Genomic DNA, 24564 nt, shown 5'->3' on the forward strand with positions numbered 1-24564 from the left:
CACCTTTGGCTGCAAAGGATGTAGTCAATCTGATTTCAGTGTTGACCATCTGGTGATTTATACACTGTTTTTTTCTCTCCACAAAGGAGACTCAAGGCAGCTTTCTTTGTTCTTCCTTCTCCTACAGACATAACACAAAAAAACCCTTTGTTGTTGTTTTTACCTCTTTATCAAATCTGAGCTCATTCTGCACTCATTTTCTCCCTACACATGCTGAATTCCTCTTTGATCATTTCTTTTTTCCATTTCTTCTACATGTCCCTTTTAAATCTTAGCTCAGTTGAAAGTTTGATCAGAATATTACTGCCATTAGATTCAAAGACCTCAGTGTCCCAAACTGATCATATGCCAACCTCCCTATCCCCCAAACACACACACACACACACACACACAGTTTTAGTCTTCCTTCTTCAAATCTCAAAAGAATGGACAGATCAGAATGTGAAGCGAATTGTCTCGACAACTGGCCATAGAGTTTAAGAACATGGCAAGTGAATCTGGGTCCAAAGTTAGAAGGAGCCCCAAATAGAATGAGGATAGTGCTTGCTTCCATGCCTTTACAGTGAATATGTATGTTTTGAGTGAGTGAGGATAGAGATGGCTTGCAATCTAATCACTTTAGTGTATGGGTTATATTCAGCCCATAAACTCCTCATTATTCATACAAGAAGTATGTGTTTAATGATTAAGACCCCAAGGGCTTAGTTGATAGAATAATCTGCATTTCTAAGGAAAATGTAAGAAGTGGAACTAGAACACTGTCTTTTGGTTTTTAAAAAAAACAATATCCCCAATTTCCCTATCCATTGGCTGTCTCAGTTGGATATATGTATTGTGCAGTCTTGATCTAATAATGGCTAATTATGCAGTTGTTTATCAGCTCATTTGAAACATTTTGAAATTCAGTCTAGCTCAGCAAATTGCTTGTGCTTAAGGCATTTTCTACATTCTAGAAATTATAATATCCCCAGAAGGCAAAGAATTAATAATAAAAATCCTCTTTTGTAAAAGATTATCATTGCAGAGCAAATGGAGCACATCCTTTTCCTATCCTAGTACATTTAATATTCTCAGTTTTTCCCCCTGGAAAGTTTGATAGAATGACTATGTAAGGATCATGGTTTTATTAACCTGTTAAGAGATGCATTTACTAAACTAAGGCAGCATGTTGTCATTTCCAATGTACATATTGTAACCTAAAATCTTACAGTATCTTAGAGTATTTCTAACATAGACAAAAGTGTAACAAGTCTCTTGAATCTTAAGACCCACAGAATGATGAAAGTACAAAGCACATGTACATTGGAATGGTCATTTCTTCAGCTGGTCAGTTATTGTATGAGATTCTAATCTTAAAGTCACAGCAGATGCTTTATTGCATGAATAGGCCACTAGTGGTTTCCAAACATTGTTCAACAACACAGTAGTCCAGATAAAGCTAGCAAGAAATAAAACAGAGTTGTAAATTGTAGCAAGCCCGAGGGTCAGGAAAACCCAAACTCCAAAAACTACTGTTAGGCACAAAGAAGGAAAGTTAAAAACAGAGGTTTCCAGACCCAGGTACCTTATTAGGTCAGTGCCTCCTACCTAAAAACCACTGGGAGCAGTGTAGTCTCTTGTCCCTTTGTTGATCAAAGAATTATGATAAGTAATCTTCAGGATTTGCTGGGGAGTAGGACTCCTCCCTCAACCACTGGCTCCTTGGACTCAGAAATACCACTGTTATCAGGAGATGGAGATTCCTTACAATCGGTCTTGCCCAATCCTAGAGGGAGAGTTATGACATAACCTTTCCTATCCTTCTCTCAGGCCTACCACCATCATGGGTCCATGTGGTACGGACATGGGAGAGCCTTCTCAGTGGCTGTTCATAGTCTGTTGAATTCCCTTCCATATAAGGTTGAGCTAGTTCCCTCCTTAATCCCTTCCTCCTAGAAGAAAAAGAGCTTTTTATTTAGATACTTTGTTATCAAGTGGTGGTATGGTGTTTAAAATGAAGTGTTCTGGTTATGTGCTTTAAAATAATTTAGCCATGTGCCCTTTTATAGAATTATTAAGTTGTTTTTGTTACTTTTGTAAAAAAATATTAGCTAAACTTTTAAAAATCTTTAAGCCACCCAGGATCCCATTTGAGGGAAAACGCAAAGTATATAATGGAATGATGGAGGAATAAACAAGTTGTTACTTAGCTTGTTTTGACTGCTAGTTGTACAATGCAGAATGATCCTTTAATTGCATTCATGCAGTGAATTCAGAGCTTGGAATGTTAGATGTCAAAATTAATTTGATAATGTCAAATGTTAGAATTTGGAAAGTTAATTCACTACCATAATTTCAGTTGTTTGATTTATAAAAAATAACTCATTTAGGCCCCTTCTACATTATCTGCTTTGATCTGGATTATATGAGTTGACACTATCATATAATCCAGTTCAAAGCGGATACTCTAGATTTTATATGGCAGTGTAGAAGGGACCTTAGTGTGGGGCCACATCATGGGATTTAGAAAGAGCTAGCTTTGCCCGGCCACACGTTGCTGTGGTTTATGGGAATCATTTGTTGGCCAGGTGAAATAGCAGTGAATAGCCTTGCAGCCTCAAAGCCTGGCGTTTTCTGGAGTACCTGGTAGGCTTGAGCGATCCATGAAAAAATTGATTCTAAACTCGTTTCAAAAGTAGGGGGCGCTAGCGTTTCGTTTCTGATGCCATTTCCGAATTTTGCCCTCAAAATTTTTCAAAATTTAACGAAAATTCGTTAGTTTCAAAAGTAATTCGTTAATGGCGGACGCACATGCGCAGCGGCCAAAAAAAAACAGCACGAGGGGAGATTTTACAGGACTCTCCCGCCCTCGTTTTTTGAGTGATCTTCTTCAAACTTGGTACAGTGGTAGAACACATTTAACACTGATAGCTCACCAAAATTTGGAACGTTTCCCTTATCCTCTGATTTTTGGCGAATTTTCATAGCTTTTATAATAAACCATTTTTTAATAATTGCAGAAATCTGTTCCTGGTTTGAAAGTCTTATTTCCTGTTTAATTGGGTTGTCTTTACTGTGAAAGTCATTGTTCTACTTCAGAAACTTTGTTTTTGTGGCTGAAACTTTGTTAAATTGGTGTGTGTGTCATATATACTCTATATATATATATATATATATATATATATATATATATATATAGTCCCTGCATATGTGTGTGTGTATAGGTAAAGGTAAAGGTATCCCTTGACGTTAAGTTCAGTCATGTCTGACTCTGGGGGTTGGTGCTCATCTCCATTTCTAAGCCCAAGAGCCAGTGTTGTCCATAGACACCTCCAAGGTCATGTGGCCGGCATGACTACATGGAGTGCCATTACCTTCCCGCCAGAGCGGTACCTATTGATCTACTCACATTGGCATGTTTTCAAGCTGCTAGGTTGGCAGAAGCTGGAGCTAACAGCGGGCACTCACTCTGCTCCCGGGATTTGAACCTGGGGCCTTTCGGTCTGCAAGTTCAGCAGCTCAGTGCTTTAACACACTTCGCCATCGGGGCTCATGTATATATAATATACATACACATACACACAATGTGGAGAATATGTGGAAAGGTAGATAGATAAGTTGGGAGCCACAGCAAAGGCACCTTCCTGGGAGCAAGGTCTAATAATAATAATAATAATAATAATAATAATAATAATAATAATAATAATAATAAATCCCTTACAATATCCAAGATGGCTCACTGCTACAGAATCTTGGGAGCTTTAGTTTGGTATGGTACCATTATTGGCAGAGAAAGCTAAGCTGTAGGAGTTGAAATCCAATCATTTATCCTCCCTATAGAATCAATTTTATATGCATTTTTAGCTATGATTTATTTGCTATTTTATTGTGTTGTGTTTTTATTATTGTATAAGGCATTGAATATTTGCCTTTGCATTTGGAAGCTGCCCTGAGTCCTTTTGTGGAGAGAGGGCAGGTTAGAAATAGATTAATAACAATTATTATTATTATTATTATTATTATTATTATTATTATTATTAAATATCTGGAGGACTAAAGTTTGCCCATGCCTGCTCTATACTGTACTTTCCAGAACTTTCCCATCACAATCTGCTTTTGAGCTGGATACATGATCAAGACATTATTTCCAGCTTACTGAAGTTGGCTGCATATGTTTTGTCTGAGGGTCAGAAATTGCCTTAAAGCCATCTTGTGCAGCTTCCAAAACCCAACACTTGAGAACATTTTGCACTATAGCCATATTTCCAAGGTCGTACTCAAAGGGCTTGGCAAATATACCCTTTTTTGAGATGGATCTAAATCAGGCATGAGCAAACCTTGGCCCTCCAGATGTTTTGGACTTCAACTCCCACAATTCCTAACAGCCAGTATTTGAGAACACAGAAATGCTGGACCACTCTAAAAGCCACCGTGTCAGACTACACAGAGAAGCCACTGAAATCCACAAGAAGCACATGGACAATTTCAACAGAAAAGCTAAAATCAGGACAGTAAAAGAACAACACCCAGAAAATGGGAATTCCAGACAGAAAACAATCAGGGCCAGCTAATACCTAATATCCGGATTAAAGGTGGTGCTGTTGAACGCCAGGTCTGTAAATGGAAAAACAGCAATCATCCAAGACCTCATCTTGGATGAACGGGCAGACCTGGTGTGCATAACGGAGACCTGGTTGGATGAGGCGGGTGGGGTCAATCTCACCCAACTTTGTCCTCCCGGGTATGCCGTGCAGCACCAACCAAGATCCGGAGGACGGGGAGGCGGTGTTGCACTGGTCTATAAGGAGTCTATCCCCCTGATCAGGTGCCCCATCCCGCAGTCAACCTTGTTTGAATGTGTCCACCTGAGGGTGAGTGACCGGGACAGATTGGGGATTCTGTTAGTGTACCGCCCACCCCGCTGCACTACAGTCTCCCTACCTGAGCTAGCGGGGGTGGTCTCGGGCCTGGCATTGGAGTCCCAGCGGCTTTTAGTGCTGGGGGACTTCAATGTCCATGCTGAGACCATCCTGACTGGTGCGGCTCAGGACTTCATGGCCTCCATGGCAACCATGGGGCTGTCCCAATTGGTATCTGGTCCCACCCACAGAGCGGGACACACACTTGACTTGGTTTTCTGCCAGGGATGGGAGGAATGTGGCGGTGTGGAGGAGCTTACCATTGCTCCTTTGCCATGGACCGACCATCACCTGATCAGGTTTAGGCTGAATGCACCACCTAACCTCTGCAGGGGTGGGGGACCTATTAAAATGGTCCGCCCCCGGAGGCTTATGGATCCAGATGGATTCCTGACGGCTCTTGGGGAGTTTCCTGCCGCCTCGGTTGGTGATCCTGTTGATGCCCTGGTCTCTCTCTGGAATAGGGAGATGACTAGGGCAGTAGACACGATTGCTCCGGAACGTCCCCTCTCGAGTAACCGAGCTAAACCAGCTCCTTGGTTTACTGAGGAGTTGGCAGCGATGAAGCGAAAAAAGAGGGAACTAGAGCGCGTGTGGCGTTCAGAGTGGAACGAATCAGACCGAACACGGCTGTGTCTCTACCTCAAGGCATATGCCGCGGCAATAGATGCTGCAAAGAATGCTTTCTTGGCAGCTAATATTGCGTCTGCAAAGAACCGTCCGGCGGAGCTGTTCCGGGTTGTCAGAGGCTTGTTAAATCCTGTCGCTCAAGACGGGATCCCTGACAACTCGGCAGCCCGCTGCGAAGCATTTGCTCGGTTCTTTGCGGACAAAGTCGCTCTGATCCGCTCCGGCTTTGACACCATATTAACGGCAGTCTCCGAGGATGTAACACGAGCACCTGCTTGTCCTATTTTGATGGATTCTTTTCAATTGGTTCAGCCTGAGGATGTGGACAAGGTGCTTGGAGAGGTGAGGGCTACCACATGCATCCTAGACCCCTGCCCATCCTGGCTGATAAAGGAAGCCAGAGGGGGGTTGGCCGAGTGGGTGAAGGTGGTGGTGAATGCCTCCCTTCAGGAAGGCATTTTTCCAGCGAGCCTCAAATTGGCTGTGATCAAACCACTGTTGAAGAAGCCATCACTGGACCCCACTCAATTAGAGAACTTTCGGCCTATTTCCAATCTCCCCTTTTTGGGCAAGGTCATGGAACGTGTGGTGGCCGCACAACTCCAGGCATTCTTGGTTGACACTGATTTTCTGGATCTGGCGCAGTCTGGCTTCAGGCCGGGGCATGGTACCGAGACAGCCTTGGTCGCCTTAGTCGATGATCTACGCCGGGAACTGGACAGGGGGAGTGTGTCCCTGCTGGTTCTGCTGGACCTCTCAGCGGCCTTCGATACCGTCGATCACGGTATCCTTCTGGGGCGCCTTGCCGGGATGGGGCTTGGAGGTACTGTTCTGCAGTGGCTCCGGTCCTTCCTGGAGGGTCGGTCCCAGATGGTGTCCTTGGGGGACACCTGCTCGGCCCCACAACCATTGTCTTGTGGGGTCCCGCAGGGGTCAGTACTGTCCCCCATGTTGTTCAACATATACATGAAGCCGTTGGGAGAGATCATCCGGAGTTTCGGGGTGAGGTGCCATCTGTACGCAGATGATGTCCAGCTCTGTCACTCCTTCCCACCTGTCACTAAGGAGGCTGTCCAGGTCCTGAACCGGTGTCTGGCCGCTGTGTCGGACTGGATGAGGGCTAACAAATTGAAATTGAATCCAGACAAGACAGAGGTCCTCCTGGTCAGTCGTAAGGCTGAACAGGGAATAGGGTTACAGCCTGTGTTGGACGGGGTCGCACTCCCCCTGAAGACACAGGTTCACAGTCTGGGGGTTCTCCTGGACTCATCGCTGAGCCTGGAACCCCAGGTCTCGGCGGTGGCCAGGGGAGCCTTTGCACAACTCAGACTTGTGCGCCAGCTGCGCCCGTTCCTTGGGAGGTCTGACTTGGCCACGGTGGTCCACGCTCTAGTTACAGCTCGTTTGGACTACTGCAACGCGCTCTACGTGGGGCTGCCTTTGAAGACGGCCCGGAAGCTTCAATTAGTACAACGAGCGGCAGCCAGGCTTATAACTGGAGCGGCGTACAGGGAGCACACCACTCCTCTGTTGCGTCAGCTCCACTGGCTGCCAATATGCTACCGAGCCCAATTCAAAGTGCTGGTTTTGGCCTACAAAGCCCTAAACGGTTCCGGTCCAACTTACCTATCCGAACGTATCTCCTCCTATGAACCCATGAGAACTTTAAGATCGTCTGGGGAGGCCCTGCTCTCGGTCCCACCTGCCTCACAAGTGCGGCTGGTGGGAACGAGGGACAGGGCCTTCTCGGTGGTGGCTCCTCGGCTGTGGAACTCCCTCCCCAGTGACATCCGGCAGGCTCCATCCCTTCTGAGTTTCAGAAAAAAGGTAAAAACCTGGCTTTGCGAACAAGCGTTTAATGAATGAATTATGATGGCTTTAACTCGGTCCGGACTAGGGTTTACGTGCAAGGTTTATGTGGACGAATGGATTAAGTATTTTATTATACTGTTTTAAATGTATTTATGGGATTGTTTTAAATTGATTGTTTTATATTGCTATGTTTTATTTTTCTACTGTATTGTGAGCCGCCCTGAGTCCCTTCGGGTGAGAAGGGCGGCATATAAATGATGGAAATAAATAAATAAATAAATAATACCTCCCAACAAAGGATTCCCCCAGGTAGGAAGCAGCCAGGCTTTGAAGCTGCAAGGCTATTCAATGCTAATCAAGGTGACCAATTGCAACATTCACACTTGCCTCCCACAGACAAGAGTTCTTTCTCCCACCCTGGACCTTCCACAGATATATAAACCCCACTTGCCTAGCTTCGCACAGACGTCAAAACCTCTGAGTATGTCTGCCACAGATGTGGGTGAAACGTCAGGAGAGAATGCTTCTGGCACATGGCCATAGAGCCCGGAAAACTCATAGCAACCCAGTAGGCTGTTGCTGAACAACCTATGAACTTTTAGCATTAAAGGAAAAAATGCCCAAGATTTTATCACTTAATACTGTTGGCATGTCTGGAGAAGAAGAATAGAATGCTTCTATACCAGGCAAGGGCAAACTTTGCCCATGTCTGGTGTTAGGAATTGTGGGAGTTGAAATTCAAAACAATCTGACAAAAAACTGGGAGCTGTAGTTTGGCATGGCACTGGCTCTCTTCTGCAGGGAAGGCTAGGTAGGGACTTTGTAAAACTACAACTCACATGATTACATGGCACTGAATCTGTTGCAAGTGAGCTGGTGCCAGATTCCTTTCTGGGAGATCTCCTCCTGGAGATATCTCTTAAAGGGATATCCTCTGGCTCTAAGGATTCCGTTTAGGAAGGCTTGCCTGGCTCTGGTATTCCCCTTTAAGCCTGGCTGGAAAGTCTGGAAAGAAGGAAAACTAAACACGCGGCTCCAAGGCAGGGCGAGGAGAAGGCCAAGCGCAGGCAGGCATGTCTCTTCTCTCTTCTCTTCACTCCCTCCCTGCTTCTCTCTCTCTCTCTCTCTCTCAGAGAGAGAGAGAGAGAGAGAGAGAAGCAAGGAGGGGAGAGAGAGAAGGGAAGAGAGAGCAATGCGGAAGGCTTCTACTGAGCCGGTGGGGGGGGGGGGGCGTCTCAATGGCATTTTTAAAATGCTAGCAGATCGATGGCCATGCCTCTCCCTCCCTCCCTCTTCCGCTCTGATTGGCTGAGAGGCATGCCAACATGGCTTCTCCTCTCAGAGGGGCTACAGCTACATCCGAAGACATCAGAAACAAACGAAAAAAGGTACTTTTATTATTCAAATTCGTAATATTTGTAAGGCAGTGAGCAGATGGTTCAAATATTAATTCAAAAGTAATTACGAAACGAATTTTAAACGAATTTAACGAACTAACGAAAAATTTGCTCAAGCCTAGTACCTGGAGTAGCATCCCCAATCAAAGAACCGCTGTGAAGCCTGGCTACTTCCTTTGTAGGGGAATCATTGTTTGGCCAGCTTGAATTGCACTGAATAGTCTTGCAATTTAAAAGCCTGGCCGCTTTCTACATAGGGCATCTGTCAGGACCCAGGCTACAGAGCACCAATAACCATGCGCAGAGGCCAGATTCTATCTAATATCTTTATTAAAGGAATATATAAAGTCAATAAAAACAAGTGAAGAATAAAGTTCAGAAATAGACCTTTCAGGAAAGGTCAAATATAGTCCAGGAAAATAATGTCCAATATGTGATATTAAGGTCCAAAGTTATAATCCAATAACCGAAACACACACTTTGCCGAGCAAAGTGTGGGGAAATGACAAGGTCCTTTAGTCCAAAGAACTTGACAAGAAGGCTGGAAACAAACTAGATTCTTGGCAAAACAAGGCTTGATACGAGGCAACAAGAAACAAGAACAGGGTCCGTGGCGAGGTCCGGGGAACAAGGCAGGCTTGGAACTTGGTCTTGGAAACAAGGAACTGGAGTTGCGTAGTCCACACACGATCTCACTCCTCGAGCTGACGAGTTGACTCCGCAAGGTTTCCTTCGCGGCAAAACACCTAAATAGGGTCTCGTTTCCCGCCAGAAGAACACTTTCCCTGGAGAACTAGAAGTGAAACCCATCTCTGTCCAGATGCATGACTCCTTAGAATTTCCCAAGGGAAGGAGACCTAATCAGCTAATTGTTTGGCTGCGATTCTGGCGCTCCGGCGATTCGCCTCCCTAGCGCCTCTATCTCTATTATAATTGTCCTTTTGAGAAAACGGGGGAGAATTCTGCCCAAGGCTTGTTTGGCTGACTTCTTGAGGGCAAACATCCTCCAGGTGCACGGGCTCCGATTCTGGCTGAATCGGTGGAAATCCCATGTTTTCCTCTTCGTCTGCCACAATAGTACTAGGAACGGGACTACAAGGCCCATGAGACATCACAGCATCCTTGCTAGGCCAGTTGAATGGGACGGAGTAGCCTCATGGCTTCAAAGCCTGGGGGTTTTCCATCTAGGGGAAATCTTGGTTGGCCAGGTTGAATAGCACTAAATAGTCTTGCTGCTTGCAAGCCTGGCCATATATCTGTGTGGAAGGGCCTTGAGTCTACACTGCCATATAATCCAGTTCATATCGGATAATCTGTATTTTATAGGTATTGTGGATGAGGCCAAAGTGCACTCTGCCTCTGCCCTGGGCACCATTTTGACTGAGGGAGTTGCTAGGATATGAAGGGGTTGGGGCCTAAAGGGAGTGGGGGAGGGGCTCAAGGCAGCGGAGCCTACCTTTCTAACTGACAGTTAGTGGGAGAAAGGGTCTTCCTTATCCCCTGTAATTTGGACTATTTTTCTAGGGTTTTTTTTTTAATTCAAAGACATACCTTGGATGGCTATGACCTTTGTGGCCAAATTTGGTGTGATTGGGTTCAATGGTTTTGCTGTTTACTCCATAATAATGTGCCACATTACATTTTTATATATATAGATGGCATAGAGGTTATCACTGTTGACCTTGTTCTTAGTTTCTCCAAAGGTTTTTTGTTCTTCTAAAGTTGCCTTCCTCTGACCTGGAATTTTCCCTGCATCCACTACATACATAGTCCAAAATAGAATTGGGAATTGTGGGACTCCTGCGCCTCTCTGAACTGTGAGGTTGGAGAAGACTGTCCCACAGTATTTAGCTTAAAACTGCCTCAATTCAGCTTGTCATTAATCTGCAGCTCTCTTTTCTTTTCACCTCCATCAACATGTACACTTTTTTCACTCTTCAAATGCCTAGTTTGTTAAAAAATAAATAAGGAGTGATTTATTTCAGTTAAAGAGTATTGATCCATCACCAGTATAGCAATGTGGATAGCTACCAATGAGTAAAAAAAAAAACTAAAAGTGGAGAGTTCTTAAACTGAAATATTAATCTCCAAACAAATGAAGAATAGTTTTGTGCACAACTGAATCATTGCATCCTTTCTGCCTCCCCAGTCCTAATCAAGTGTGATCTGCAAAGTTCGGTAATAAATTAAAGGGTTTGAATGCAGAACCAAGGGTTCCCAAGTAAAGTCAATTGCATCTGTAGTTGTAATGATCCATTATCTAATAAGCCCACTTTTGTCAACCTTGGGACAGATGCAGTCTTCTCTGAATCTTCTCTCCATTTTAGGCGCTGGCAAAAGAGAGTCCTGTGGAGGCCATCCCACGATGTACTGCTACTTCTGGTGGCTGCCTGTGGGAATCCGTGTTGCCAGCACCTGAAAATGGAGAGAAGATTCCGTTTTTAGGAGTTGGGTGCTACCTGACTCCTAACTGTGGAAAACAGGGAAGAAGCAGGGAAAGCCTGGGAAATGATGGGGAATCATGTGGGATGGCTGGCCATCCCAGAAAATAATGAAAGACAGTAGGCAATGAAAAAGAACATTTCCCTCCACTTGTCCCCGTCCCCGTCCCCCCCCCCCCCCCCGCCCCAACAAGCGGCTTTAAAGTCTTTATATTTGGCTTCCTTATTCATTCGCTAGTGCTGGCTAATGATGTGAATAAGATTTGCATAAAATCATGGTCAAAGAGCAACTCCATATGTTTTAATGAAGCTTCTTCAAGACAAGTTCCTCTTGGAATGTTCTTCTGAATCTCTAGCTACTGATCTTTTATTCTTGTTGACTAGAACCAGTTTATTGTGCAACAGTATGTGTCATCTGAAATGTGAACGCCTTTTTGTTTATAATATATATACAGGGAAGTAATGGATGCAGAGAGATTGAATGCCAAGAGGCAGGCAGTTCATTTGAAAGACACATCTAGAGTGTGCAAGTGGAGCAAAAGCCATTTATAACGTCTTCAGAACTTCAAGCCTGAATTATAGTTTTAGTAATCAGTAGCTACCCGTCTCCTCTGTCATTTTTTGGCTAATATATTGCATAGAAGAGACTTACAGCACAAGTTTTATAAGCCTGCAATAAAAATATAACAACTGTTGTATTAAATTATTTAAGTTGTAAACCATTGTAAAAAGGAGAGAAAGTTTTATCGACATGGAGGCAGAAAAATTATTATGATAGAGTGTAAAATGTATTGTTGCTGATTACTAGAGAGTTTTTGCCTGGTTTAGCATATTGTAAATCTTTAGTATGCCTTCAGAATAAAGCACTTTATGAGTGGGGTTCCTTTAAATAAAATACTGGTCACTGGTTAAAGATGAAACCACAATAGGATTTATAATTTGCAAACAAATCTTTAGAATTGGACTGGCGAACAGAAACTATCTCAGAGGCCAAGAGGAAGGCAAATACGTACTGAAAGTGTGAGGGATCAATGGATTTAAAACTTCCAGATTTCCCAGGAGAGAAATGGAGTAGAGGAAAATAAATAACTGAGCACTATATTTTCAAGAAAAAGTTTACTGCTTTAATATTTTGCTTTATAGCTCATGGTAGAAGGAAAAAGCAATAATTTGAAATCATGATACCGAACTGTGAATTGTTTGAAAATACTGCATTTACTTAAATTAGTTGCTAAAACTTTAAATGAGCTATTACTAAGATTGGTTTATTCTATATAATAAGTCAGTTTAGACGTCCATATTATTATTATTCTAAATTATTTTCTTTCCTATATTTTTTTCCATCTGCCTCCATTACATGTACAACAAAATACTAATCTGGGTATATTTTTGGCAGGAGAAATGTTTTTACTGCTTTGACCAATTATTCTTCAGCAATACATTTCATTTTATAATGGCTTTCAGATGTTCATATTACACTTTGTACACTATTCTAATCGCCTTTACAATACCCTTGTATGGTAGGTCAGGATTATTATTCCTAATTCATAGAAAGAGGTTGATGGAACATAGCAACATTTGAAGATCACAGGTGTTAGACTATATGGCAGAATTTTTTCATATGTTTCATTGGAAAAAGATAGGATTGTATCATTAGACTATAACGTTAGGCTACAACCCAATATTCCAAAAGAGAATGTGTATTTCAAAACATGTATTAGACCTAAATACCTTGAAGGTACCAGATCCCATCAAATCTTGGAAACTAAACTGGATTAGTACTTAGATGGAAAATCGCCAACAAATGCCAGTTGCTATAGGCTATATTTTAGAGCAGTGTTTCTCAAACTCTGGTCTTCCAGATATTTTGGAGTTCAGCTTCCAGAATCTCTTATCATTGGCCAAGGCATCTGAGATTTCTAAGGAATAGTCCAAAACATCTGGAGGATTAGAGTTTGGGAATCACTGTTTTAGAGAGGATAGGACTGGAGAAACCACTTTGTGAGTATTACTTGCCTGAGAAAACCAAATAATAATAATAATAATAATAATAATAATAATAATAATAATAATAATAATAATAATAATAATATCCTGCCATCATCTCCCCAAAGGGACTTGGGGCGGCTAACATGGGGTCAAGCCCTGAACAAAAACAAAATATAACAGTTTCAACGAGTATCTAAGGATAAAAACAATGATACAGCAATCAAATAAAATCAGCAATTAAAACATAGCATACAATAAAAACACATAATAACCAAGAATAAATGAGGTAATGATACAAACATCAACCACTATAGATAAAAAAGGGGTCGGGCATATGAAATTAATGAAGTCCCCATAAGTCAACAGACATAACAAAAGCACATATAAACACATTCCAAAGGAATGGTGGATGCCAATTCTCATGGAATTTAATCAGCCAATGATGGGAAGGGCAGTCTGAAATCTATTCTTGGGATATACATTTTCCCTCCTCACTGTTTAGACATACTGGGAACAGGTGGGCTTTGGGGGTTTTTTTGGGGGAAAAACTCTAATACATACTTCTGGCTAGACCCTTGTAAGATTGCATTCATTAAGCACACTTCATAAAGGAGTAAATAATGTTAAATCCAGTATGATGATGATGATGATGATAATAATCGTCATCATCATAAACCTATATTTATATACCACTCCATCTCCTCGAGAGGATTCAGAGCAGTTTCCAGCATGTACAAAACAGTCAGTTGTCAAAACAACATACAGCTGCATGAACGAACAAACATAATAAAAACAGTATCATAAAACAGAAGTAAAAACAGTTCAATCTAAAATGAACACAGTTTTGTTAGGATTGTAGTATTACAAAATATTTGGCTCAGTGAAATTTGAACTGGTCATTTTGTAACCTCATATTTCAGCCGCTATCAGCTCATTCTATGGAGGGTTTTTTCTTTGAGTAATTGTGTTAAGTATCAAAAATTATAGCTCATTTTAAACTACCAGCATTTAATTTTTTTAAAAAATCTATCGGCTTTTAAAAGAATTCTATTATAGTTATTGGAGTACTAGAATGCAATATTTCTCTGGAAAAGATTTTGGAGCCTCCAGTAGATCTTGTCCTCCTTATTGACATGTTCTTTAATGAAGATGGTTTGATATTCACTGACAAGTTAGGGCCGATGGCATAGAGTATCAGCAATGACCACAGGTTGGTTCAGAGAGTGGGCATCCTGCTTCATTTTGAAACTGACATCTCTTATTGGATGCTCTATTTCCCTCCAGCAGCACTGCAATGTTATTAAAACTGGATGCTATGGCTATGGGTCATTTTTTTCCCAGTCTTCCTGAAACAGGTACAAGAATAAATCAGAACTGTGTTTCACTATGCCTTTCAGCTTGGCCTTCTCTTTATGGGGAAATCTTCCTTGCCAAGATAAAGGTCAACTCTCCATCACCAGCCTTTCATGTTTCTCAAAAGTGATTAGACCGTCACATCAGTTTCCACTCTCAGCATCCTACGTTTCATCATTCCAATATCAGCTAGAGCCCAACTTACCGCCTTTGCTGGCAATATAGTTTTGGGAGTCAAAATCCTTTTCTTCATGGTGAACACAAAGCTGGTTGCTGAATCATTCCTGGTTCATATCTACATGCAAACTTGAAAGTTGTGAACAAAGGTAATCTCTCTTCTCCCTCTTTCTTTCTTACTAAGCTAACTCCAGCAGCATTGCATTTGTTACCTGACTCGCAATTCAATCTCTCCAAAATAACAACTTGAAGATAATGGAAGTTTGGGTAGTATTCTCAACCCCAATATCTAGAAGAGCATATAACATATCTTTAAAATGAAATAAAACAATGTTATAATTTTTAAAACAATAATTGCCTAAAATTTCCTGATCTAATTTCTAGGGACGTAATTAGATTTTCACTAGTTCAGGGGCCTTTCTTCCTTGCCTCATTCCATTATATTTGTGGATTAGTCAACTCCATGTATAAGTCAAGGGCAGGTTTGGATGCCAAAATTATGGATTTTTGTATGACTTACGGGTAAGTTGAGGGTAAAACTTTGGGGCTCACCATGGGAATCCCTGAATCCATTCCATGTAGAGGTGAAAGTGCCGGTACCTCCTCAGGTGGCCAGACACCCCTGACCACCGCTGTTTCCATGTCCTTCTACAACTCTAAAAGACTTACTGACACCCTCTGTGCTCTCTGATGCATTTGCAATGCCTGGGTGAAAAAAAATGGCAGCTTCTCTTTGCTGTTTCCCCATCAAAACAGAGAAGTAACCTCTGTCTATTGTAACAAGAAAGGCCCAAGAGAGCTGCTAGAGAAAGAACAGATTAAGCTTTCGTGGACTAGGCTCTCAGACTCTCAGAGATTAGTCCATGCCAAGAAAGCCTGCACACTCCCAGTTGTTCACAGTTAGCCCATTTGTCTGCTCTTCCTCCTTCTCTTCACCATCTCTAAAGAGACAATTGTGCTGGCTACAGATAACCGACGGTGATTGGCCAACCAAAAAAAAGTTGCTGGAAGAGGCAGGAAAAAGATGAGAAATCAGCTGACCCTTCAGTCAAATATTCCTCAAGCCTGCTGGAGTTTCTTAGTTTACCATTCTGCCAGATTTCCCTCCCACCCCCACTGTAGCTCACTGGGCTACTGGTTTGCGGTCTTTTGCCTGACTTCACCAGCTCCTCTTTGCCAATCCACCCTCAATTGTCTGTAACCTGCCTGTTTGCCTCCCCAGAGATGGTGAATAGGAGAAAAAGACAAATGGGCTGGCCATGGACAAACACAGGTGGGCAATAAAGAGTCCATCTAGGGAGAGCTTATTATAAAATAAGCATTGACTCCCTCTCTTCCCCCTGCTGAGGGAGATATGACCATAATGAAGAAGAGGCTGCACTTGTTTTAGATTCTCCCCAGACGAACCATAGAAGGAGCTTCGCACATCTGGGGAGAGCAAACCATAAAAGAAGCACCCTCAACTTTCCTTGCCAAGACAGGGAACCACCACTGCCCAGGCATTCAAAAATGCCAGAAGCGGTGATGTGGCAGACAGAAGTGTTATATCGACCCATGTATACTCTGACTCTGTTTTGGAGGAGTTGATTTTTTGGAATATTTTTTTACACAAAATATATGTGGTATTCTCTTTTAAAAAGGGTCATCAGTGCCAGAATACAAACTGAAGAGGGGTCATTTAATGCATGTATGGAGTAAGGTAGGGCCTCCGGTGGCACAGTGTGTTAAAGCACTGAGCTGCTGAACTTGCGGACAAAAAGATCGCAAGTTCAAATCCAGGGAGCAGAATGAGCGCCCGTTGTTAGCTCCAGCTTCTGCCAACCTAGCAGTTCGAAAACATGCCAATGTGAGTAGATAAATAGGTACCGCTCCGGCAGGAAGATAACGGCGCTCCATGCAGTCATGCCGGCCACATGACCTTGGAGGTGTCTATGGACAACACCGGCTCTTCGGCTTAGAAATGGAGATGAGCACCAACCCCCAGAGTTGGAAACCTTTACCTTTACTTACGGAGTAAGGTATTTTGTGTTGCTTGTTACCTTCCCAGACAGTTTTTAACTATGAATGTTAAACTCACGTCCTTTTTTTGATGTCTATTTTGTGTATTTTAAAGAAATGCAGTTTGAATATAGATCTTTTATAGAAATATGTATATTTGTTGAATTTTTGAAATGTTCATATTTTTAATTGTGTTGTAACCTGCCTTGAGCTACAGGGAGAGGTCGCTAAGAAATAAAATTATTATTATTGTTATTGTTATTGTTACCTGACAAGCATAATCTGTTGAAACCCCACCTCCCACATAATAGTTATGTTGTTTGGGGTCTCTGTATGCATGCATGTGCATACCTCTCATGGGTGAATGGAATGAAATGTCACTAGTTTATTTCACATGTGCCACCAGACACAGCAATAACAACTTCTAGTAATTGCCTAACTGGTTGAGGGATTGAACCAGTGACCTATGAATGGGTTGCTGTGTATCCTGTAACCAATCCCCTGAGCCATCCATTACCCTCTTCCAGGCAGCTGTGATTAAACTGTTCTGAGAAGTCAAAGTGAGATCAATAGCAATGATCTACAAGTATATGAACTAATCATATACTTGTTGAAAGTGGTGGTTGGTGCTTTTGTCACTGAATGTGGTTTACAATCATGGAGAAGGCTTAATTCTGCAACTTTATTGCTATTGCCCTAGCTTTAACCTTACTGTAATATGTTGTCAAAATCAAGGCTACCTGGCTCACCTTATGTTCTTTTGGATACAACACATAGTTGGCAGAGTGAATGACGGCTTCTACCATTTTATACTAACTAGTTGGCATGTACAAAACTGGCTTAATTAGTATCACTTGTTGGTCAAAGATTTTGTGAGTGTTTGCACTCCTAGCCGCCAAACTATTACTAGTTTTTACACACAAAGTATTAGAGTAGGTGGACATTTGGAAGTGTTTCAGTATTGAAAGGAGAGAGAAAAGAAGCCTTGTGGCACCTTTAACACTAAACATTTTATTTCAATACAAGCTTTTGTTGGCTTTTTGTTGGTTACGGGATACATAGCAACCTATTCATAGGTCACTTGTTCAATCCCTCAACCATTTTTTTCAGATGCTACATTGGAAAATGCGAACTGGGGCTCAAGAAGAATTATGCTGAAGTAGATGGGTTGGATTTAAAGATGACCCAAGACTTAATTGTCATATCAAATAAACATGTAGCTACCAGGAATCATGGGGGAAAGGACAGAACCACTCCTGTGAATATCATAGATAAATCCTATCCTCTAACTCACTTTGTCTCCTTGGAAGAAGTCAAAGAGATATGGTAATCATTCTGCTTAGAGTCTCCTGAATTGTAGGTGTGAGATGAGGAAATGAGTCATGCTAGGGACAAAAGATTTGGCATACTCAATGTCTATGAGAGATTTTCGCCATTCCTTTAAGGTCAAACCAAACAAAATTCTATTTCTTGTAGCTACAACTTGGTCTCTACTCAGGTATTTCAGCTTTGAAACTAATTGATATAGAGTATATGACAAAACCCAACAAATGTTGAATTTCTTCCTCTAATCATCCTGAGGTGTCAGATCACTTAACAGACACTGTTACAGCAAAGTCCATGTGTATCCACTAAAGGACATATTTGCTTCAGTATGTCTCATGACAGCTTCTTCTGAAGAGAAAAAATATTTAAGTGAATTTAACACTTGTGAAAGATGCCAGATTGACGGCCTTGCAGAAAAGTCCTTGATTTACAGAAGGCACAAGCAGAGCTTTTCAAATACTGCCCTAGCAAAGTTCCCATCTCTCACCTGAAAGCTTTACTTACAATCACTCAGATTTTACAAATCTGTGCCAGGTGATCTCAATACCAGCCAGTGCTTTGAGACTGTGTACTGTGATAAGCAGTTGTAAATCAGTCATAGGAAAGCAAAGGCAAAGGGTTGCATCTCCTCCAAACATACTGCTCAAGGTGATACATTTTAGAGTGGATGTATCAGATGCAGGTTTATCAGAGGGGAAACAATCTGCATCACAGTATGGCCTGATTCCAGGCATGTAACAACATAATGAGACATTTATGACAATATATGCAAGCTGGGTCATTATTTTCATCATGAAATGTGTGTAGAAATATCAGGAGTACAGGTGTCACATCATGCTCAAAACTTAGTTCTGGCTCTCTTATATCTGTCTGATTACATTTTGCAGCTTGTAACTCATCCATTTCTACTGCTCCAGAATCCCAAATTAATTTATATGACATTACTCATACATTCCCTAAGGCAAGCCCAAACATTTCATGTGACCCTCAGCCAGATTCCCAAAGCCTTTTCCAGACCATCTTTTCAGACCTCCAACAAAAAGTATCTGTTTCTTGCCATAAAAAATGAAAGAGGTACTGTAGTTACTCAAATCTAATGCTCACCTTATTTGGCTAAATTGCTTTGCCAAAATTAGGGTGCGCATTTGTAAAGATAAAGGTGTTCCCCTGACATTAAATCCAGCCGTGTCCGACCCTGGGGATTCGTGTTCATCTCCATTTCTAAGCCAAAGAGCTGGCGTTGTCTGTAGACGCCTCCAAGGTCATGTGGCCGGCATGACTGCATGGAGCTCTGTTACTTTCCCGCTGGAGCAGAACCTATTGATCTACTCACATTTGCATGTTTTCGAACTGCTAGGTTGGCAGATGCTGGGGCTAACAGTGGGAGCTCACCCTGCTCCCTGGATTCAAACTGCTGACCTTTTGGTCAGCAAATTCAGCAGCTCAGCGGTTTAACCTGCTGCATCACCAGGTGCACATTAGATTAGCATGATATAGTGATCTTAGTGCTGAGCCAAAGCAGAAGTGGAAGCTATTTGAGGAGAACCTGAAGCTTCTGTTAGAGGGATGTAATCTTTAATTCAATTGCACTGGCTCAGTGCTATGGCATCCTAGGATTTGTAGTTTGGTGAGGCATCAGCATTCTTTGGCAACCCATGACTCCATAGCATTGAACCAGAACAGTTAAAGTGGATTCATTCTTCAGCATAGATGCACCTCAAGGTGTTCTTTTCCATTGCTGAAAGCTTAGTGTTTGAACACTTTTGTTTTTAAAGGAGGAATTATAAGCATGAAACACTGTCATGCACACCTTTTTTAGCCAAATTACAAAGAGTACACTGGTTTCCCATAAAATAATGTGGCCCATGACTAGAAAAATGTTTCTCCTTTTCTTTCCGAAAGGCTTTGTTAAAATCTATAAGCCCATGGTGTTTTTCTTCTGGAATTCTTTGTTCATGCCAGTATCCAACAGAAATTTGCTATATAATCCCTAGTGTCTCTTCCTTTTTTTGAATCCAGCCTGGAAACTGGCATTTGGCACACTATATGTGATAAGAGTTTTGTCAAAAAAAATCTTGAGCAGCATTTTGCTTGCATGGAAGATTAGTATAACAGCTCAATTGTTAGCACAATTCTTAGTGTCCTTTTTCTAGGAAACTGAAATATATATTGAATGTTTCTAGGTGGCGGGCCATTTTTTTTCCCCCCATATTTGTTTTGAGCTAATTTTTTTGTTAAAATTTTGATAATTTTTATTTCTGTACCTTCAGATAATTATATTGGTATGCCATCTGTTTCTGACAATTTCTTTCTCTGGAGGGAGTGCTTTGAAAGCCTCTTTCACTTCTCATTTTAGATATTAAGTACACTCAACAAAATTCAACATGATTGCACCTGTAACTGTGGTAGTTTACTTTGGAAAATCTTCAGATGTCTCATTAAGTATATAATTGTTATATAGGAAGATATACAGCAGTTTATATTAGTGCCACAGCATTTATAGGACAGTTCCTTTCAGATAGGATGTGAATCAGGATAATTTCTTAGATTTGTTTTAGTCACAATCATGCATGAAAGAGAAAAAAGGGGGGCTGGCATTCTCCCGCCTCTTTTTGTCTTAAATTTCAAGGTTTAGTGTGCACAAATCTTATAGTATCTACAGAGCTCTAATTAACACCCACAGTTAAAAATCTTTTGTTAAAGTGGTCATTAAGCAAACTTTACTGTAGAAAAACAGGTTATCTTGGTGGCCTAATAAAAGGATGTACTGTTAGTACTGACAGATCCATAATTGAACCTTCTCTAAAAAATAACATATATATGGCTTACCTTTTTCCTCTCCAAGTAGTCCCTAAAATGTATTTGTAATAATCTATTTAATTTAAAAGGAAACCCAAGAAATCTTGATTTCCTTAACAAATAAGTCAGCACTCAGAAAGCACAATTCCCATATATGTTAATGCCTTGCCCACCTATGATCAGTTCCCTATCGACTGACCATTTGGAATTTAACTGAGTAACTGTCTTCACCAGACCATATCTAGCTAGTGAATGGGAGGGGCCCCATCTCTGATAACAACCATCTCTGATATTGATTTCTCTGCCCTTTGCTAGGCTCAAATTGTGGTATGGATCCAAGGCTAGTTTGCCTGCCATTCAGGCATTTTGTGGAAGGTGGCTCTATCAACAGGGCTCTACCATAAAAACTATAATTTTAATAAAAGAACACTATAGCATTATTTTTACCCCCTCCCCAATTTACCTTTTCACCAACCTGGCTTAGGATCTATAACAGTGATGGTGAAACTTTTAGAGACTGAGTGCCCAAATCACCCCCCTCCCGCTTGCTCACCCCCCCCCCCCCCGCTTGTTTGTCTGCCCCCACTCGCTACCCACCCACCACTCACTCGCTTGCCTGCTTCCCCACTTGCCCACTCAAGCGCCTGCCCTCTGCTCGCCTGCTTGCTTGCTCACCTGCCCCTCCAGTTGCTCGCATGCCCACCCACCCCCACTCACCATCATCAAGAGAAAGGGTGCTGCATGCCCCTTCTAGCACATGTGCCATAGGTTCACCACCACTGGTCTATGATTTTCATAATACACCACAAAAGTCAGAGGCCCTAATGATGCCAGGACTAAAGAGGGTAATTTCATCCAGAAGTGAATCATGTTTTTTCCCCCACATTACTACTTACTTGGTTTTAAATGGTTGCATTTTGTGCCCGTATGGTCTTCACTAGCTGGCTGCATGTTGTCAGCTAGCTTCTGTATGTAGTTATCATGCAAAATTTTAAAGGAATAAAAATCAGGTAATTTACATAGTATTAGACTTACTAATGTGTTACCCATTACGTATTAAATGTCATAGTTAACACATTGGAAGTTCACATTGGTCACAATTCAAAAGTAATGGGTAGGGCAATGTTTTACTAACACATTTAGCTAGACTATTTTTCAAAATGCTTTCCCACCCTAACTGAACCACATGTTTCTGTACCATATCCATGGTTGTGGTTGCAAATACTTTGAACATACAGAAAAGGCAATAACAAAGGGCTTCTCTATACTGACCACTTACGTCAGTTTGGAACTGATTTTACAGAAATTGCTTTTGCCAGTCAGATGATTAGATTGATATGTCTGGAACAGGTTCAAGGCCAGGAAGGTGATTACATGAACCCCAGAAGGTGGCTTCAACTTTGTTCCAAATTCCACAGTATCTGTGGCTTGACATCCACCACACAATGCATGTTTTTTCCCCATTTTTCTACCAAGATGCCCACCAATGCTCCAGAAGTATAGAAGGTGGAAACAAGAAAGGACAGTTAGCATTGAAGATAATCAATTACGTGTCCCGGGGACTCGGCTGGCCCCTTGCCACCTAGCTATGCCGTTGGGGCTTTTTTGACAGCCTTCATCTACTCTTTAAGAATTTTATGAAGCACTCCAGTGCAGGCAGATGTCTACAGTGCATTTCAGATTTTAAGAACCTGGTTTCACTGTGCAATGTGGATTGCTCATGTACATTAGGGGGCTTATTTCAGACTTTCCCCAACTTTATTTGATAGGCCCTCAATCCATTCTGCAGCATGCTTGGAAGTATGCATTTTGTAACTGCTGCAATGTAAAGCTAGCTTCAAATTTGATTGCAGTATATGGTCAATGTAGATGTGTGTAAGGACAGTAAAATGTATTGGAATTAACCAATGTAAAATGGTTGGGGGAACTGTGTATGCTTAGTCCAGAGAAGAGTGGGTGTTGAAACAATAGCCCTCTTCAAATGTCTAAAAGACTGCCACTTGGAAGATGAAGCAAGATTGTTCCATGCTACTCAAACAATAGTCTTATAATACAAGATGTGGAAGTCTTGCTAAACATTAGGAAAATTGTGATGGCAAGTGCTGTTTGACACTTGGTGGACACTTGTTGATAGAGATTGGATAACCATCCATCAGGGATGCTTTAGATGTGGATTTCCTGCATTGGATTAAATACTTCTTGATGCACCTTCCAACTTTACAGTTCTCAAAATGAGTATCCATTATATTCTGCAGAAATAGCATAGTTCATGGTTTCTAGCACCTTTTCCATACCACAACTGTTTAAACCCCATTTTCAGAACAGTTTCATTCATTCAGTTATGTGCTTAGCTGCAAGGATTCAAAGATTTTCCATAGTGGCTTACAGATCAAACCAAAATCCAGCAATACAAAAACATTGCAACTCATCAAGAGTCTCCCCATAGTCTAGTTGGATCAGGTTCTAATCTCTTTTCCATCTGCTTCCCACATTTCTCAAATGCATAATAAACCTGTTATGTAATGCAAACGTAAGGGTAGATCTTAACTTTCCTTCAGAATAGAGTTTATGCTGAAGGAAAGGGATTCCATCCTTCCTCTTTTAACTCTGCATCCCTATGCAAATCTGATTCTAGAGACTACCTTGAATATGTTATGTTGGATGCAGATAGAGGGACAGCTTGGCATGAATTAGCTTCCATATGTGAATAGAGGATGAACTCCGGAATCAAAGTCTTCAACTTGTGCTTCTAACATTGTTTTTGTGCGTGACAACAAATAATTACTTGATATTTTTCATTAAGTTTGGGGGGCTAAAAATATGTGGGGACCATTTAGATTGTTGTTTTCCTTTTTTTCAAATGCTAGAGCATTTCACAGCATGCTTTTTAAAAATTGGAATTTGCATCACCGAAACAGAACTTCAAAATATCGAAAAAAGCAAGGAGCAGCATAACAAAGAATGCACTGAGTTCATTATCCCAGTAACACAAGAATAATACAGCATTAATTGCAGAACTATAACAAGGAGCCCCCAGTGGTGCAGCGGTTAAAACCGAAAGGTCAGCGGTTCGAATCTGGGGAGCAGGGTGAGCTCCCGCTGTAAGCCCCAGCATCTGCCAACCTAGCAGTTCGAAAACATGTAAATGTGAGTAGATCAATAGGTACCGCTCTGGCAGGAAGGTAATGGTACTCTATGCAGTCATGTTGGCCACATGACCTTGGAGGTGTCTATGGACAACACCAGCTTTTCGGCTTAGAAATGGAGATGAGCACCAACCCCCAGAGTTGGACACAACTAGACTTAATGTCAGGGGAAAATCTTTACCTTTACAGTAACAAGACTTGGCAACAAATTATACACACAGTTACTTTTAAAGGGTAAGTTTCCAGTCTTCAAGTTTCCGTAGGTCCCAGTACCTAACTCTCATAATCCTCAATGAGTCTTACTGTTGAATGGGCTGCATGTAGTTGCAGAAATGATTTATTTATCTGTAAACCTAGTGGCGTCATTGTGCTTCAGTCATTCACGTGAGAACCAAAGTAAAAGAAAAGAGGTCTGCTTGTTTTGTAAACCAAGGTTTGTAAGCATGAAGTGCAGTGGTGAAATGGTTAATTTTTCTGAATATATTTTCCTTCCTGCTACTGTTAATAACCACAAAGTCAGTAAGGCCTTTTTCGGCACCCTCAAGCTTCCTCAAGTTTCACGTTTTCATTGCATAGTTGATCATTTAGGGAACAGGCT

General features: G+C 41.6%; 1 protein-coding gene across 2 annotated transcripts in view; it reads left to right on the forward strand.

The window, feature by feature from the left end:
* dph6 (diphthamine biosynthesis 6) overlaps positions 1-24564 on the forward strand; it is a 320194-nt gene that overhangs the window by 289772 nt on the left and 5858 nt on the right. Inside the window, exon 15 of one of the 2 annotated variants that reach the window (XM_062968214.1) lies at positions 14565-16950. The exons of the other annotated variant lie outside the window; for it this stretch is intronic. Coding sequence (XP_062824284.1) covers positions 14565-14650 — 86 coding nt within the window. The 3' untranslated portion in view covers positions 14651-16950. Of the gene's footprint in view, positions 1-14564; positions 16951-24564 lie in introns of those variants that run through there. 2 annotated transcript variants of the gene reach the window in all.

Source organism: Anolis carolinensis, chromosome 1 (genome assembly GCF_035594765.1).
Source record: "Anolis carolinensis isolate JA03-04 chromosome 1, rAnoCar3.1.pri, whole genome shotgun sequence".
Classification (NCBI taxonomy): domain Eukaryota; kingdom Metazoa; phylum Chordata; class Lepidosauria; order Squamata; family Dactyloidae; genus Anolis; species Anolis carolinensis.